At 39.1% G+C, this 19538-nt stretch overlaps 1 protein-coding gene across 2 annotated transcripts in view; it reads right to left on the reverse strand.

Annotated features, from left to right (window-relative positions):
- Positions 1 to 19538, reverse strand: part of FCHSD2 (FCH and double SH3 domains 2) — a 247331-nt gene that overhangs the window by 128596 nt on the left and 99197 nt on the right. For both annotated transcript variants that reach the window (XM_047752651.1, XM_047752652.1), the window contains exon 4: positions 8977 to 9053. In XM_047752651.1, coding sequence (XP_047608607.1) covers positions 8977 to 9053 — 77 coding nt within the window. The remainder of the gene's footprint in view (positions 1 to 8976; positions 9054 to 19538) is intronic.

Raw genomic sequence — 19538 nt, forward strand, 5'->3', positions numbered from 1 at the left:
GTGGAGCCAAAAAAATATTGCTATGATTCATGTCAAAGAGTGTTCTACTTATGTTTTCCTCTAAGAGTTTTCTATTATCCAGCCTTACTTTTGGATCTTTAATCCATTTTGAGTTTATATTTGTGCACAGGATAAGAGAATGTTCTGTCATTCTTTTACGTGTAGCCGTTCAGTTTTCCCAGCACGCACCACTTATTGAAGACGCCTTAGTCAGTTCTAATATGCTCCTATACTAGCTATAAATACATTTTATAACTTACCATAACAATGAATGGGACTTTAAAAAAAGAGAGAGATACTTGAGCCGATAGATTATAATATTTATTTCCTAAGATCTCCCTTCTTGTATCACGTGAATTTCCTACCTTAGCAAGGTATGGGACCATGTGGTATGTGAAATGCTAGCAGTGGGTCAGTGGAGGACAATGTGAAAATAAGAAAAGGGAGAACTGTCTGGTCCCTATCATACTTGGAACTAAAAAAAACCTTGAAACCGTATTTTTCAACCAAGGAAATGAACAGTATGTGTAATGGATTGGTAGTTTGTGTAATACACTAAATGATTCTGTTCAGATGGAAACAGTTACTTCTTTAAACAGAGGTATACTACCTTCCCTTTGGAAAAAAATTCTGTGTATTGTGCCAGCAAAAAACTGTCAGCATAAAAGCAGTGATGGAGTTAAGAACAGTAAAATGAATATGAGATTATAAATGTTAACTAAATCTATTGTGATCATTTCACAATATATATAAATCAAACCATCATGCTGTACACCTTAAGCTTATACAGTGATGTCAGTTATTTTTTAATGAAACTGGGGAAAAAAGAACAGCAAAATTAAAGTATACCACAGCTTTACTGCATGACTACCAACAGAACTGAGAATGTAAACGCGCTAAGCAGTCCAAATAATTTATTTTCTCAGAGAATGCACTGAGAGAAAAATCCAGTACTCTGCTTTTTATAACTACTAATTTATACTTAAAATACATTTTAAAATCATAATGAAAATAAGAAAGAGCAGCTCCTGCTGTGGCACAACGTGACTGGTGGCATCTTGGGAGTGCTGGGACGAGGGTTCTATCCCTGGCTCGGCACAGTGGCTTAAGGACCCAGTGTTGCTGCAGCTTCAGCTTAGGCAGCGACTGTGGCTTGGATGTGATCCCTGGCCTGGGAACTGCATATGCTGTGGGGCAGCCAAAAATGAAAAAAAAAAAAATGAGAAAGAACCACTGTGAATTGTAATCTAAAGAAAGGAAGAAAAGAAGCGGACTAAGGAAGGAAGGACCCCTTCACCCATGCTCTCCCCTTCGGGAGCAGCCTCTTCCTTCTACCCCCTCACCTCGCTGACTGCTGCTCACCCTTCCAATCTCAGCCTCAACACAACCTCCCTACAGGGATTCTCAGAGTCACCGCCAAGGTAATGCCAGACTCACTCAAGTCCTTCTCTGTTATGTGTTCACCTGGCTCTAGCACTTTTCCTTCAATTAGCAATATTTTAATGTAATTCTTAGTTAATGTTTGTCCTTCTCACTATGGTAAAAATTTCATGAAGGCCAAGTGTACGTCTTTCTCACTACTGTACTCTTAGGGCTTAGCTCACAGCCTAACATTTAGAAAGGTTGTAATAAGTATGCGTTGAATGAAAAAAATAAACGAATAGATGCGTGTATACATTATGAGGACTTCACAAGAAAAAAGAAATATCTGGAATTATATATCTAGTCACTTATGATGGAGCATGATGATGTGAGAAAAAAGAATGTGTACATGTATGTGTAACTGGGTCAACTTGCTATACAGCAGAAAATTGACAGACACTGTAAACCAGCTATAATGGAAAAAATAAAAATCATTACATATATAAAAAGAGAAACATCCTTTCATTACAGTGTTTAAAAAGAGATCTTTAGAGATTAGCATACAAATAGCAGTCAAACATGGGAGTTCCCGTTGTGGCTCCGCGGAAACACATCTGACTAGCATCCATGAGGATGCAGGTTCAATCCCTGGCCTTGCTTAGTGGGTTAAGGATCTGGCGTTGCTGTGAGCTGCGATGTGGGTCACAAACATAGCTCAGAGGCTCGGATCTGGTGTTGCTGTGGCTGTGGTATAGGCCAGCGGCTACAGCTCCGACTCGACCCCTGGCCTGGGAACCTCCATATGCTGCAGGTGCGGCCCTAAAAGTAAAAAATAAAAAAAAATTAAAAATTAAAAAAAAAAAGCAGTCAAACACAACCTCAACAATGAGACAGGGTGAAATGCACGAAAATTCAGTTACCAGTCAGTCAGAAGTCTTGGGTTCAAGTTCTAGCTTAACCAATATAATCATACATAGCACACCTCATTATACTTTCATTTCCTCAATGGGTAAATGGAAAAACAGCAAAAATACCAGTACTATGTAACTTATAGGGCTGTTTCAACAATTAAAGGCAAATAATGTGGACAGTCTTGCCACACAGATTCTTTTAAATGATTAAACTAATAGCTGTAGAACTATAGAAGAAACAGAAGTATCTCTTGTTAAGAAAATAGTGGTAGTTCCAGAGGTAGTGGTGTTTCTCATTCCAAATGGGGAAAAATAATAATGGGTTGTAGAAAGATTTAAAAATTTTTTTAATCTCATTAGGCTCCATATATATAATTTTGAAGCATACGGAAAGGTATCGAGCATGGATGGTATTTTGTTATTCTGCTCAGGTCAGGAAATGAGGCTTGAAATCATAAAAGGAAGGAAGGAAATTTTTTTAAGAACCTATCACATGCTAGGCACTCTGTCATGTATTTTACATCTATCGTATCATTTAATCCTCATGGCAACTTTGTCAAATAGGCATTATCCCCATTTTGCAGGGAAAAGTAAGGCCTTGTTTGTGACACTGTTGGATTGTGAAATTTTCCCATGGCTAGTCACCAGGAAATATCACGTCGACGGTCATAACCCATATTTTGCCATTATTATTAACTACCCCTCTGTTTTAAATACCAATTTAATCATCTAATCTCTGACCAACAGCTCTTATTTCCACTCACTCCCTTTAGGATTGGGCTCTCACCCGTCAGAGCCGACAGTCCACTTGGTCCTACCTCCTTTCCAGGGTCCCTCACTCCCTCTCACCATATCCCCTTACAGCTCCTTACTCAGTCTCGATGTCATGGTCTACGATAAGCCCTCTCTTATGTGCACCCCAGTACCTCTGCCCCCCATCCTTCCATCACTGTGATCTACAAATTCTGACTCTGGTAAATCGAAATTTCTGTTTATACCATACCAATGTCTGTGCAACAGAACCCTGCTGGAGAAGACAATAATCATGCGACCTGGTCTCACTTTAAACTGATGTCAAATAAATGCCAGTAACCCCTCAGTGCTACCCCGCAATCCTACTATATTCCCTTCATCCACTTACTTGCTTCCTCTTGTAGATAATTATTTCCTACCTTTCCCTCCCACCTCAAAGCTCTGACAGGAGTACACGCTCAGCTGACAGTGAGGTTCTAAGACAAGGCTCACCTGCTCCTTCCCCATCCACCTACCTTCCTGCCCCTGAACCCATACACTCCGTCATCCCTCCTTTTACGCCGATGGATTATCTGTGCTCTCAAGGCCAATCCTTCACATTTATACTTCACTAGATAACGACTAACTCAAGACTAGCCATCCATGTTCCTGCAGCTGTAGTGTAGGTCAAAGTTCCAGCTCGGATTCAGTCCCTGGCCGGGGAACTTCCAGATGCTTCAGGGGTGGCCAAAGAAGAAAAAAAAAAGAACAGCCACCTGGTAACTGTGCTTTCTCCTACAATATCAACTTTTCCCTCTCAACTGGATCATTCTCATGAGCATATAAATACACTGTAATATCTCCCATCTTTTTTTTTTTTTTGTCTTTTTGCTATGTCTTTGGGCCGCTCCCGCGGCATATGGACGTTCCCAGGCTAGGGGTCGAATCGGAGCTGTAGCCAATGGCCTACGCCAGAGCCACAGCAACGCAGGATCCGAGCCGCGTCTGCAACCTACAGCACAGCTCACGGCAACGCCGGATCGTTAACCCACTGAGCAAGGGCAGGGACCGAACCCGCAACCTTATGGTTCCTAGTCGGATTCGTTAACCACTGCGCCACGACAAGAACTCCTCTCCCATCTTTAAAAAGAAAAAAAAGGTCCATAAACCCTCTATTTCACTAGAGCCATCACCCCAACGTCTGCTCCCTTTAACAGTAAAACTCCTTGAAAGAACTGTCTAAAACCACTACTTCCTCTTCTCTTCCTGGTTCCTCTTGATTCACTTCTTTAATAGCCACCATTCTGAAATTACCTGTCGTAGTCACGGAAGACCTCCATGGAGCTCATCTCCATAGTCCACACGAGTGCTGGGCCTCTTACAAATTCAATCAGCAGGACTGACCTAGTGTGTCCTTCCTGAAATGCTTTCTTCACTTGGCATCCAGGACGTCGCTCTTTCTTGGTCTACTTTTATCTCACTAGCCACAGTTTAGTCTCCTTTGCTATTTCCTGTCTGTCTCATTGCCCCACAAAGGCTGGAGGGTCCCACGGCTAGCTCTTCTCTTCTGTAACTATGCACGCACTCTTCACATAAGCTCATGCAGCCTCATGGCCTAAAAACTGTCAATGTGCTATTTCTGAATTTTAAATTCAGACATTTCCTTTAAGCCCTCAGATGCCTGTTTAACATATCCAACTTAGATATTTCGTAGGTATCTTAAAACTAACATGTCCAAAACCAAGGTCTTGATTTCCCTAAAATCTGCTGTGTTAAATCGATTCCACCTCATGGACAACTACTAAAACCATCTAGTCATTCACACCAAAACCCACAGAGTCCTCACTGCTTCCTCCTTTGTCTCTCACATTCCACATCTGATATACCAAGAAATTCTGCTCACTACACTTAAAAAATATAATGGAATCTGATGTCTACCTCTTCCACTGCTACTACCCTGGTTTCAGCCACCATTATCTTGTACCTGGATTACTATCATAGCCTAGACAACCTCTGATTCTGTTCCTGTTTCCCTAGAGTCTATGCTCTACACAGTATAGCCACTGCAGTGTCAACCAACCACTTTTTGATAGTCTGTCTTCTTCTTACTATGCTTACTGTCCTTATACCAACTGACACAATGTTTAATTATTCATATGCTTATTATCTTGGCTTCTTTCACTGGCATATAGGCTCCATGCAGCAGAAGCTTTGTTTTATTCATTCTTGCATCTTCAGCACCCAGAAGAGAGTCTGGCATAGCAGGCACTAAATACACATTTACCAGAGGAAGAAGAGGAAGGAATGACGGAGACTAGATTCAAATCCGGATCTCTCTGACTCCCAAAGATCTGCTCTTCTGCTGACATAAGACTGCTTTTGGTCCCAGTAATAATAGTAAAGAATTTGTTAGAAGAGTTTCTTCATTCCAGTGAAAGTGTACCAGGCTTTGTGCATACTAAGTTCTTTCTGTATGTCTTATACAATTTATGCCTTGTATCTCTTGCAATATTATCTTTTTTGTTAAAATGATTCATCTTCTAAGTTAAAATATATGTATTTTACCACTTCATATTCTACTCTAACTGAAAAATAAAACTTGCCATAATAATTAAGTTATAATTAGTAAAATTCAAAAATATTCATCCATATACCACCTAAAAGCATGCTATGAACAACGTCTCATATGACTATTACATTGGAAAACAGAGAAAACCTCATCAGAAAATCTTTTTATTTATTTATTTGTCTTTTGTCCTTTTACAGCCACACCCACGGCACATGGAAGTTCCCAGGCTAGAGGATGAATCAGAACTGTAGCTGCCAGCCTACATTGGAGCCACTGCAACGCCAGATTCGAGCCACATCTGCGACCTACACCACAGCTAACGGCAACACCTGATCCTTGACCCATTGAGCAAGTATCCATGGATACTCAGCCACGACAGGAACTCCAGGAAGAATTTTTATTTAGAAACAAACCAAAAACTGTATTTTGACTGTGGTGGTCGTCACAGGAATGTACACATGTGATGAAACCACCAGAGAACTTAACACGCATACACATACCTACACACAAATAGTGCACGTAACACTGGTGGAATGCATCAACATCAACTTTCTAATTTTTATATTATACTATAATTATGCAAGATATTACCACTGGGGGGACTGGTATAACACTCTCTGTATTATTTCTTAAAACTGTATGTCAGGAGTTCCCACTGCGACACAGTGAAAACAAATCTGACTAGTATTCATGAGGATGCAGGTTTGATTTCTGGCCTCACTCAGTGGGTTGGGGATCCGGCGTTGCCAGGAGCTGTGGTGTAGGTCGCAGATGCAGCTCGGATCTGACGTTGCTGTGGCTGTGGCTTAGGCCAGCGGCTATAGCTCCAATTTGATCCCTAGCCTGGGAACCTCTAAAAAGACTAAAAATGAAAAAGAAATGATAAGAGATTAAATTCCTGCAATTCTGTCCACTCTGAATTAGTATGCTAAACTTGTCATTCCTCTTATGGAAATTCTTGGATGCTTCTGTTATCTTGTGAATAAAAAAATAAACTCTCTGACATGCAAAAGCCTTCCTGACGCCTTAATCTATATATCCTCCAGGTCCACCGTTCCTCTCACCCTTCACTCATACACCAGCCATATGGACATGCTCATTGTTACCCAAAGTCATTCTTCTCAAGCCTCCCTGCCTTGAAGGTGTTACTTCTGCTTAGAATTCCTTTTTATTATTATTTTTTTTTCTGTCTTTTTAGGGCTGTACCCAAGGTATATGGAAGTTCCCAGGCTAGGGGTCGAATCAGAGCTGTAGCTGCCGGCCTACACCACAGCCACAGCAATGCATGATTCGAGCTGCATTCGAGACCTACACCACAGCTCACGGCAATGCCGGAACCTTAACCCACTGAGCGAGGCCAGGGATCGAACCTGTGTCCTCATGGATACTAGTGGAGTTCGTTAACCACTGAGCCACGACAGGAACTCCTGTACATCTTTTAAGACTCAGCTCTAGAAGCTTAGTCTTCTATAGGCCCAATGTACCTCTACTACTGCCAAATATCACCACTGTTTATAGCGTCTATCTCTTGTAAGCTCCTTAAGGACAGGCACCGTATCTTTTATTCTCTTTAATCCTGAAATCAACTTTAACAACTATTTCACATCTATCTCAGGAATAAAGAATGAATGAGTAGGGGAGTTCCCATAAGGGCTCAGTGGTAAGAAACCCAACTAGTATCCATGAGGACACGGGATCAATCCCTGGCTTTGCTCAATGGGTTAAGGATCTGGTGTTGCCGTGAGCTGCGGTGTAGGTCACAGACACAGCATGGATCCTGAGTTGCTATGGCTGTGGTGTAGGCCGGCAGCTACAGCTCCAATTTGATCCCTAGCCTGGGAACTTTCTTATGTTGCAGGTGTATCCCTTTAAAAAAAAAAAAAAAAAAAAAACCTGAAGAATGAATGAGTAAACTAATTAGTGTTTAAATAGCTGTGTGGCCCTGAGTAAGGCATATGACGTGAGGGTCAGTTCCCTAGTATATAAAAAGAGGAAAACTGTATGTACCACACAGAGTTGCTTTGATAATGATGGGAGGTAGGTTAAAGTTCCTATCATAGTATCTGGTATACAGGAAACATTTAGTAAAATCTGGCTTAACATACTTTAAAAAATTAGGTTGAATAAGCCAGCCTGGGAGCAGAGTCTTTTTATCCTTATTTCTTTGGTAACCTCATTTGCATTTCAAGCAAACCTATCGCTAAGCTGGAGTCCTTCTTTAGCCTTCGGCAAGCACCTCTTCCTTGGCCAGGGTTTCCTCATGCCAGCAACACTGAACATGTTTACTCTCACGTCAAGGTCTTGCTCTGCTTGTCTCTTTTGCCTAGAATTTCATCTCCTCTCTCTTTCCCCCTTAGCTAAACTTTGTAGATGCTGAAAAGTCCACAAGAAAATCCTTTTTTATTATCCTGTTCTGCTTCCTTATTCTGTATTGCAACTACAGATATTTTACAGGTATCGTGCAGCTTTCCAAGTTACTAGTCAGTCCTGCAACTGCAAAGACTATTAGGGTTTCTCGTGTGCCTTCTGTTTTCCAGCCTGTGGAAGAAAATACCCGATGATGTGAGTCTTCACTGACCATCCAGCAACTTGATTCCATATTCAGACTCCAAGCCACACACTTCACTACTGAGCTGTCAATCACCCGGGATCCTCCGCTACTGTTTCATGGGCATTAATTAGTCTTTTTTTTTTCTGTCTTACAAATTTTTTTTTCCTTCTGGCATTAATTAGTCTTAACTTCCATCAGACTGCAAGCTCTGAAGTCTTGTCTTTGACTTCTAGTTCCCTCAACACTAAGAACAGTCTTGAGCACAAAAATGAATAAATACTTCCAAATTAACCTCAAAAAAGATATCAAATTTGAAACAAAACCACAAATACTTTAAAGATGCATATGGAGATACAATTTATACTCCACTGTCATCTACTTTCTTTAAAATTTGTATATGAGATACTGATTAGTCAATTTCTGGATACCCTGTTTAATCTTTTCCCCTAGGCTCACAGAATCCTCTCTTTCCAAATTTAGAATTTGTTCCAGAAGTAAAGAATGGATGATCATGACAGAACATTACAATCTTGTTTCATTACTGTTGTAATAATGTGTCTCATCTACAGGTCACAGAGAAAACAATTTGTGTTCCATTGTTATCTACCTTCTTTAAATTCCTTACATGGTGGAATTAATTAAACAAAATATAATATTGGCTTAAGACATGAAAATGATCTATTTTACATAGATTATATATTCTGTGGAACATTAACAGTTTCATCACTTTTGTCTTAAAACATAGCAGAAGCAATTTTTTTAAAAAACTGGAGTCTATATTATCTATATGTGACATGGCTCTAAGTAAAACCAGTTTTTAAAAAAATGGGCAAGAACTACTTATTAGTTACCTGTAATCACTCCGATCATCAGTTTTTATTCCGGGCCAATCTCTCTTCAGATACTGACTAGCCAACTTCTGGATACCCTGTTAAAATACATATATATATATGCAATATAAATACATAGCTTAATATAACATAACATAAGCTATAAGTATTGTGCCATAAAAGAAGCTCTTCTCCTCAAAATACACTACTTAGCAATCCCATCTTTCCACATGTAAGTTTAATTCAGAACTAAAGAGCCGATGATAAACGGCAGAACACTATAACCCATTTCATTACTGTCAAAGTCTTCTCTTGTGTAAAGATGAGAAAATTGAAACTTAACTGACATGCTTTTCACTTCACCAAATTATGTGACCAGCCATAAAAACAAGCTGCCTCTGGTACAGCACAGGAACTCTGGTGTGCACCTCCTCAGCTCTGATTACTCCGCTTGACATCTTAATTTCCCACTATTCCTCTGCTGTGCCGCATATGGCATTTCTCAATCCCGGCAGTCAGACTCAGATACCAGGAAAAACAACAACACATTCAATCTGGAGCACAGAGATAAACACTGGCTTGTAAAATTAATGAACTTTGGTGCTATTCCACACTAGTAATTTTCAAGATAGATTTCAAGGTTTGTTTTTTTTTCATTTTAAATAATACCATGGCACAAGTCACTTAATATGGAAAAAATTAGTTTCACAAAGAAATACTGACTTATTGTTATCCATGCAAAATGAACCTGGACAAAACAGAATATTTATCTGCAATAGGTAAGTAGGTATCAGGATTTCCACAGAGAACACTATTTTATTGGCAAGAGAGATTAAACTATTCACTCAGGATAGAACACATTACTTTTAGAAGGAAGCATACATGGTCCCCTAACACTATAACAGGGCCCATGTAATGGACCAAAAATTGTTAACTTCAGCTCACGGTCATGGAGAGCAGACTTGTGGTTATGGGGGCAGGCGGGGCAGGAGGAAGTGGGATGGATGGGGAATTTGGGGTTGGTAGATGCTAACTATTACATTTAGAATGGATAAGCAATGAAGTCCTACTGTACAGGACAGGGAACTCTATCTCCAATCTCTTGAGGTAACACATGATGGAAGACAGTACAAGAAAAAGAATGGGTATATATGTACGGCTGGGTCCCTATGCTGTATAGCAGAAATTGATACAACACTGTAAATCAACTATACTCTAAAAAAAAAAAAAAAAGAAATTGTTAACTTTAGGGTATTCACCTGTATATATGCAACTTTAAAAAGAATAAAATGCTGAGATGAAGAGAACAATCTCATTAATTGCTTGTCTGTGTTAAGCAGAGGTTCCCCAAGCACAGTCAACCCTGCACTCTACATAGTACCTTTCTACTAAGGTCTCCTCCCAAATCAATTTGGCTTAATTAAATGTACTGCTGAATGCTTCTGCTTACCATTATTTCAATGAGCCCCAAGGGTAGCAGGAACTATAGAGAAGCTCCTATGAATCTCAAGTTCCTTCTGACCTTGGCAGTAGTTTGGTTTCACTATTTTCAGGTCCTATGTGTTCTGAGAACTGACATACAACTGCATATCCACAATATTTCCACTGACATACCTTGTACTTTGGGGAATACAATTACTAAGTCTTCCCCGAATATGCAGGATTTTTTTCACGTCTGTAACTTCTTTATTCTGTTTCTTATTTGTATGAAATACCTTCCCACCACTCCTATTCCTACCTGCTGAATTCTTGCTGCCCCTCCTTTAAGCTGATTTTTAAATTTCCTAACACAAAATGTTCAAAGCTACATAAAGAAAAATGAGCAAAGTTTCACTGCCTATGTGTTTGGTTTCATTTCATTAAAGTAGAATAGTTTATCATTCTTTCTGCATTTAACAGCTTGAATGCCTTTTTAAAGAACTACCCCTCTTGAACTCTTTGGGAATCCTGAGGTGCAGTACTTAGAAGAAAGGCAAGATAAATACTTGATTGTCTAGTTTTGGTCCAAAAGTGCACAACGAATTTTTAAAGTAACATTATGAACTCACATATTCTGAGTAATGGATGTGTTCCAATCTACTGCAGTCACAATTCTCTCAAGGCTCTAAATGCTACATCTATGGTCAGTGGGAGTTCCTACAGGTTAGCTCCCATATAATGACCCCAAGGGACTTTAATAATTTTTTTGTTTTCTTTTACAGTTCCTATTCCACATCTGCAGTAAGCTAGTTTTCCAAGGAGTTCTGATTACTTTCAGGGAGAAAACATGTTTAGAAACTACAACCTAGGCACTTTCTTACCCTTTTGGTCTTATGTTGTGTCTTGCAGCATAAGCAGGTTCCCAGGCTAGGGGTCTAGTCAGAGCTGTAGCCACTGCCTATGCCACAGGCACAGCAACGCGGGATCCGAGCCACATCTGCAACCTACACCACAGCTCATGGCAATGCCAGATCCTTAACCCACTGAGTGAGGCCAGGGATCGAATTCGCAACCTCATCGTTCCTAGTCAGATTTGTTAACCACTGTGCCACGACGGGAACTCCTCTAAGAGGCCTTTCTAATCACTATATACAAAGCAGCTCACCCTCTACTCGGTTACTCGGTCTCACACCACGCTACTTATTCATAATCTTGCTACTGTCTGGTTTCATGTTTTGTCTACTTATTCACTATAAACTGGATCAGGTAGGGATCTTGTGCTGTTGTTGTTTTCATCACTACTTCCTCAGGCTAGAGCAAAGAGCCTCAGATTTCACTGATACCGATAATGTTCACTGACTGCATGAGTAAATGCCATCCACATTATTCCACTTCTAATGTACAATACTCAAACTCCTTCTGTGTTTTTCCATGCTGAGTTAAAAATGTTTAGATCAAAATTTCTCTGGTTCCCAATTTTCATATACTCAGAGGGGAAAAAAGATACCTGAGTTCTAAGATTATGAACAGGTGGTTTTATATAATAAACAATTTCCTTGGTAAAAATTAGAGTCAAATTTGACCATCTTCACCACTGAAAGGGAACACATGTGTGGATACTCCAAAGTAATAAAAAAAAAACCTTCATTCCATAACTTGAAGGTACTACATACGAATTTTGTGGAGGTTCATATAAGTCAAGATCCCTAAATTCGAAAACCTCATACGAAGATGGGAATAAGAAGTATGTGTCATAAAGTGCGAGCCAACACATGGGTTACTGCCAAGTAAGTGCCGACATGTGATATAAGCAGCTAGAAGAGGAAAGGATAATCTGCTATTTTCTTAACAAATTACATCTAAATAATATGACAGTGACTTTTTCAGTTTAATTACTGCTAAAGTGACTGCAGACACTTCATACAAAACATGGGATAAGTTGTGAGCCTCGGATTATAAGAAGGACTAAGAGGGCAAAATGACAGTACTGTAAATGTACATAAAACAACTGAACTTATTAACAAGTATTTCAATGCATTTATTTCTTTTAATTCTGTTAGGTCTCGTTGTAACCACAGAGAAATTGGACACTTAGATTGTACATGATTTACTTAAAATCACATCACTAGTAAGTCTGAATTATAATGCCTAGTTATCATTCTAAATCTTTGCCCCCCAAAATCATCTCAAAGTAGATTTTATGTAATTCTTTGTTAAAAATTCTGAAATTACTTCACCTTATCGTTTTTGTGCATAAGTTACGACAGCAATTTCAAGAGCCCTAAACCACAATGTCGAACTGTATCAAACTGAATGGAGCCCTTCAGAGATGAGATGAGGGATTCATGAAATAGACAAACAGTGAGATCCTCAGATGAAAGACTTGATTCAAGTTAGTTCACAGAGACAGGAATCAGCTGTGTGCTCCATGCAGCTGTTCAAGACCTAATCTGTAAGGCCGCTCAAGAACTACTCCACAGCCATCATAGCAAAGGCCCTAAATAACATTTCGGGCTCTGAAAGTATTCTCTTCTTAACTGACTTACCTTCCACATTACGTCTAAAGCCACATCTTAGTAATAAAAGGTTCATTTGTATAGAAAATAAAACCTACCCCAATTAAGTGGCTAAGGAAGACAGACCTGCGGTGGGCAATTTTTTTGAAAAGAGTTACCAAAAAAAAAAAAAAAAAAAGAATCGCTTCCCCAACCTACAACATTATTCTCTCTAAAACTGGTGTACTAGACACATAATACTTATTTATATTTACCTGAGTGTTACTAATATATAATGCTGTTTTGATTTCCGATACAGCAGTGGTTTCCGTAAAAATGTGCAGTCAATATACTCTCCGGAACATCCAATAACATCCCGTTCCGACTTTTTAAAAAGCCGCCAGTGTCTGATGTAAGACTTGTTTGTTTTACCTCTCAATAACACTTGCAATATTCCTCTAACAAGTAAAGCAACACAAAGAAAGGCACTGTTCAGTGGACACTGGGAAATGGACTGATGGCTTAACCTTCTGCCCGTTTACCACAGAAGTCTGAACAGAAGCATGCTCCATAGCTCTCATACAGGTTATTCTGTATCTATTTCTTCCCTCAACATATAGAGAAACTAGCATTTCAATTTTATGATGAGTCTGACATCAGATGGTACTTCAAAATTCGAAATTATAGGAAATCATGTTACTTATATACTATCTGCTTTTGTGATGAAATTCCCAATATTATGTAAATGATTTTTTAAAAATTAACAAGTCCACTACATAAGTGTATGTCTCAAACTGATGTAAATTATCCAACTATTATAAATTATACAATGTCTTTGCTATTCTTAAATTAATAGTAATAAATAATTTCGTCCCAATCCTCAAGGAAAGTGCTTAAGGAAATATTTTGAAAATATCTGTTGATGTTTTGTGTGGCATATAATTGAGGTTAAGGTAAAAAAAAATGATCTATATATTATTTTAAATTACATCACCACCTTTACATACTTTTCTATTCGTTTCATGATAAAATGAGGTATTAACTTTACAATATATATTAAAAATGTATTCACATATGTTTAGACTTTTCCTTTTATCAAAAATAAACATTAATTTTGTTTAAATGTAACTATGTAAGAAAAAACAAATTCTAAACATTTCTAAAAATTCAAAAACATTTTAAATGACCTATTTGATTTGAGGACCAAAAAAAATTAAAAAAAGAGATGAAATTTAACACCCACTCATGATAAAAACTCTTATGAAACTAGAAGATGGGAAGCTTCCTTAGCCTAATAAAGGGGAAATACAAAAAAACCTATGGTTGATATACTTGTAATGGAAAGTAAGTGCTTTGCCCCTAAGAGTGGGACTCAGCAAGAATGGCCTCTCTCACCAGTCCTTTTCCACACTGGATTTGTGGTCCTGCCTCAGACAATAAGGCAAGAAAAAAGAAAAAGAAAAAAAAAAAAAAAAAAGGAGGTCCAGTTGTGGTTCAGCGGAAAGGAATCCTACTAGGAACCATGAGGTTGTGGGTTCGATCTCTGGCCTCACTCAGTGGGTTAAGGAACCGGCATTGCCGTAAGCTGTGGTGTAGGTCACAGATGCGGCTCGCATCTGGCGTTGCTGTGGCTGTGGCTGTGGCTGGCGGCTACAGCTCCGATTAGACCCCTAGCCTGGGAACCTCCATATGTCAAGGGTATGGCCCTAAAAGGACATACATACATACATACATACATAAATAACATACAGGTTGGACAGGAAGAAATTGCTTTTATTCACAGATGACATGACTGTCTATGTAGAAAACCCCAAAGAAACTAGAAAACCAACAAAGAACAAAAACCTTGTGGAACTAATACTTAAGTTTAGTAAGGTTGCCAGATCCATGGTCAACATATAAAACTCAACTCTTTTTCTATACACCTGTAATGACTGCTGGAATTTGCAATTAAAAAAAAAAATTAGGATAGCATTGGGGGTGGGAGGAAATGAAGTACTCAGGAATAAATCTAACAAAACATGTGTAAGAACTTACGTGGATAACTCCAAAACACTGACTGAAAAAAAAACAAAAATCAGACAATGGAGAGGCATTCCATGATAATGGATTAGAAGAGTTCATACTGTAAGACGTCAATTCTTATCTATACATTCACTGCAATCCAAATCCAAATACCAGAAAGCTTTTTTGTATACATCAACAGACTGATTTTAAAACGTATATGGAAACGTAAAGGTACTAGAATAACCAAGACAGTCCTGAAATATGAGAACAAAGTGAAAAGACTCTTATTACTATAGTTCAAGGCTAATGACTATACTATACAATGTTACAGTGTGTTATTGGCAAAAGAATGGACACATAGATCAATGGAACAGAAAAGAGCCCAGAAATACAACCACACAAATACAGTAAATTAATTTTTCACAAAAACACAAAGGCAATTAGATGGAGAAAGGATATCAACAAATGGTGCTGGAACAACTGGAAAACCATAAGCAAAAAAAAAAAAAAAAAGAGAGAGAGCAAGAGAGAGAAGAAAAAAACCACTAATGTTTATCTCATAACTTACACAAAAATTAACTCAAATGGTTCATACACCTAAATGTGAAGCGCAAAATTCTATAACATGTAGGAGCACATAAGAGAAAATCCCTTTGACTTTTGGCAAAGAGTTTTTGCATACAACATGAAAAGGAAGATACATGAAGGAAAAAAATGATAAATTGGAGTTTTTTAGACTTCTAAAACTCTTCCCTTTGGGAAACATACTGTTAAGAGAATGAAAAAAACAAAAGCTGCAGACTAGGAAAAATATATGCAAATCACATATCTAATAAAAGACTTGTATCCAGAATATAATCAGAACTTTTAAACTCAACATTAAGGAAAAAACCAATCCAATTTTTCTTGTAGATTTTTTTTTTTGCATTTTTACCTTTTTTTTTCTATTGTACAGCATGGTGACCCAGTTACACATACATGTATACATCTTTTTTCTCACATTATCGTGCTCCATCATAAGTGACTAGACATAGTTCCCTGTGCTACACAGCAGGGTCTCATTGCTAATCCATTCCAAAAGCAAGAGTCTGCATCTATTAACCCCAAGCTCCCCATCCATCCCACTTCCTCTCCTGCCCCCTTAGCAACCACAAGTCTATTCTCCTAGTCCATGATTTTCTTTTCTGTGGAAAGGTTCTTTTGTGCTATATATTAGATTCCAGTTACAAGTGATATCATATGGTATTTGTCGTTGTCTTTCTGACTCATTTCACTCAGTATGAGAGTCTCTAGTTCCATCCATGTTGCTGCAAATGGCATTATTTTGTTCTTTTTTATGGCTGAGTAGTATTCCATTGGGATATATACCATATCTTCCTAATCCAGTCATCTGTCGATGGACATTTAGGTTGTTTCCATGTCTTGGCTATTGTGAATAGTGCTGCAATGAAGATGCGGGTGCCTGGGTCTTTTTCAAGGAAAGTTTTGTCCGGATATATGCCCAAGAGTGGGACTGCTGGGTCATATGGTAGTACTACGTATAGTTTTCTAAGGTACATCCATACTGTTCTCCATAGTGGTTGTACAAGCTTACATTCCCACTAACAGTGCAGGAGGATTTCCTTTTCTCCACACCCCTCCAGCATTTGTTACTTGTGGACTTATTAATGATGTCATTCTGACTGGTGTGAGGTGGTATCTCAGCGTAGTTTTGATTTGCATTGCTCTAATAATCCGTGACGTTGAGCATTGTTTCAAGTACTTGTTGGCCATCTGTATCTTCCTTGGAGAAATGTCTATTCGGGTCTTTTGCCCATTTTTCAATTGGGTTGTTGGCTTTTTTGCTGTGGAGTTGTGTAAGCCATTTGTACATTTTAGAGATTAAGCCCTTGTCAGTTGCAACATTTAAAACAATTTTCTCACATTCTCTAAGTTGTCTTTTTGGTTTCCTTTGCTGTGCAAAAGCTTGTCAGTTTGACTAGGTCCCTTGATTTATTTTTGCTTTATTTCTGTTGCTTTGGGAGACTGACCTGAGAAAATATTTGTAAGGTTGATATCAGAGAATGTTTTGTCTATGTCTTCTTCCAGGAGATTGATAGTATCTCGTCTTATATTTAAGTCATTTTTTTTTTTTTCCCGCCATTTCTTGGGCTGCTCCCACAGCACATGGAGGTTCCCAGGCTAGGGGTCTAATCGGAGCTACAGCTGCAGGCCTACGCCAGAGCCACAGCAATGAGGGATCCGAGCCGCGTCTGTGACCTACACACAGTTCATGGCAACGCCGAATTGTTAACCCACTGAGCAAGGGCAGGGATCAAAACCCGCAACCTCGTGGTTCCTAGTCGGATTCATTAACCACTGCGCCAGGATGGGAACTCCTTGAGTTTATTTTCATGCATGGAATGAGGGTGTGTTCTAGTTTCATTGATTTGCATGCAGCTGTCCAGGTTTCCCAGAAATACTTGCTGAAAAGACTTTTTCCCATTTTAAGTTCTTGCCACCTTTGTCAAAGATTAATTGACCGTAGGTGTCTGGGTTTATTTCTAGGTTCTCTATTCTGTTCCATTGGTCTATATGTATGTTTTGGTACCAGGACCACACTGTCTTGATGACCGTAGTTTTGTAATATTGCCTAAAGTCTGGGAGAGTTATGCCTCCTGCTCGGTTTTTGTTCCTCAGGATTGCTTTGGCAATTCTGGGTCTTTTGTGGTTCCATATACACTTTTGGATTGTTTGCTCTAGTTCTGTGAAAAATGTCATGGGTAATTTGATAGGGATTGCATTGAATCTGTAGATTGCTTTGCGTAGTATGACCATTTTTACAATATTAATTTTTCCAACCCTGAAGCATGGAATATCTTTCCATTTCTTTACATCTTCTTTAATTTCCTTGATTAATGTTTTATAGTTCTCAGCATATAAGTCTTTCACCTCCTTGGTGAGGTGTATACCCAGGTATCAGATTTAATGGGGTGTAATTTTAAAAGGTATTGTATTTTTGCATTTCTTTTCTAACATTTCATTGTTAGTATACAGAAATGCAACTGATTTCTGAAGGTTAATCTTATATTCTGCTACTTTGCTGAATTTGTTAATCAGTTCAAGCAGTTTTTGCAACCCAATTTTTTTTTTGTCTTTTTGTTGTTGTTGTTGTTGTTGTTGTTGCTATTTCTTGGGCCGCTCCCGCGGCATATAGAGGTTCCCAGGCTAGGGGTCCAATTGGAGCTGTTGCAGACGGCCTACGCCAGAGCCACAGCAACTCGGGATCCGAGCCGCGTCTGCAACCTACACCACAGCTCACGGCAACGCCGGATCGTTAACCCACTGAGCAAGGGCAGGGACCAAACCCGCAACCTCATGGTTCCTAGTCGGATTCGTTAACCACTGCGCCACAACAGGAACTCCGCAACCCAATTTTTAAAATGAGCAAAAGATCTAAATAGATACTTCATCAAGAAGATGCAAGGATGGCAAGTGAGCATATGAAGAATGTTGAACATAAGTTCTCCTCATGAAAATTCAGGGTAAAACAACGAGATATACACTACATACCTATTATTGTACTCAAATCCAAAAACAAACGAACAAACCCTATACTATCAAATGTCAGTGAGAATGCAGAGCCACAAGAGACTTCTTTGTTGGTGGAAACGTAAAAGGGTACAACCACCCTGGAACAAAGTTCAGAAATTTCTTATAAAACTAAACAGAGACTTCTCACGTGACTCAGCAATAACACTCCTAGGTATTAAGCCAACTGATGTGAAAACTTATGTCCACAAAAAACACTTCACACTAATGTTTCTACCAGCTCTCTTCATGAAAGTGGAAGCGGCCAAGATAATCCTTCCTAGGTTAAACAAACTATGGTACATCATTACAATGGAGTACCATTCAGTAATAAAAACTATTAACTTACACAACAACTTGGATAAATCATAAGTGCATTTTGCTAAGAGAAAAGCCAAATCAAAAAGTTACACACCTTGGGAAATCAAAGAAAATATACATGCTTTGGTCTCTCCTCCTGGTTCCTGACACAGAGCTCATAAAACTCTTGTAAATAGAGGTGTTAGGAGAAGCTCTTCTTCTAACATTTATTCTTTGACCCTGATTCACGGCAGAGAGTTCCTAAGTCCTACTAATTTTCCTGGGTGATAGCAGTATCTTTTGTTTTAAAGAGGTAACTCTTGGTAGGCTCCTGGATGAAGGCTGGTTATCTGAAAGACCAAGCCACATCCTTGGAATTTCCAGCCCCATTTCCTAAGCTCCAGAGAGGTGAAGGGGGGGGGGGGTGGTAGAGCATTTGATTGCAGAGAGGAGAACGGGATTAGACATGGTCTTAATAATCAATCATACCCACAAGATGAAGCCTCCATAAAACCCCCAATAATATGGGGTTCAGAGAGCTCCCAGGTTGGTGAACACATGGAGGTGGTGAGAGAGTGGTACGCCCAGAAAAGGCATGGACGCCCCATGCCCCTTCTCACATACCTTGCCTCTGCGCATCTTCCATCGGCTGTTTGAGTTAGATCCCCACTCAGAACACTACTGCAGGAGAGAATTCTGGGAAGACGGCAAAATGGAAAGTACCAGAATTCTGATTCCCAACACAGCCTACACATCCAAAGGGCAGAATCTGTCTCAGAGAACCATTTTGGA

The sequence above is a fragment of the Phacochoerus africanus genome, chromosome 11 (assembly GCF_016906955.1).
Source record: "Phacochoerus africanus isolate WHEZ1 chromosome 11, ROS_Pafr_v1, whole genome shotgun sequence".
NCBI classification, from domain to species: Eukaryota; Metazoa; Chordata; class Mammalia; order Artiodactyla; family Suidae; genus Phacochoerus; species Phacochoerus africanus.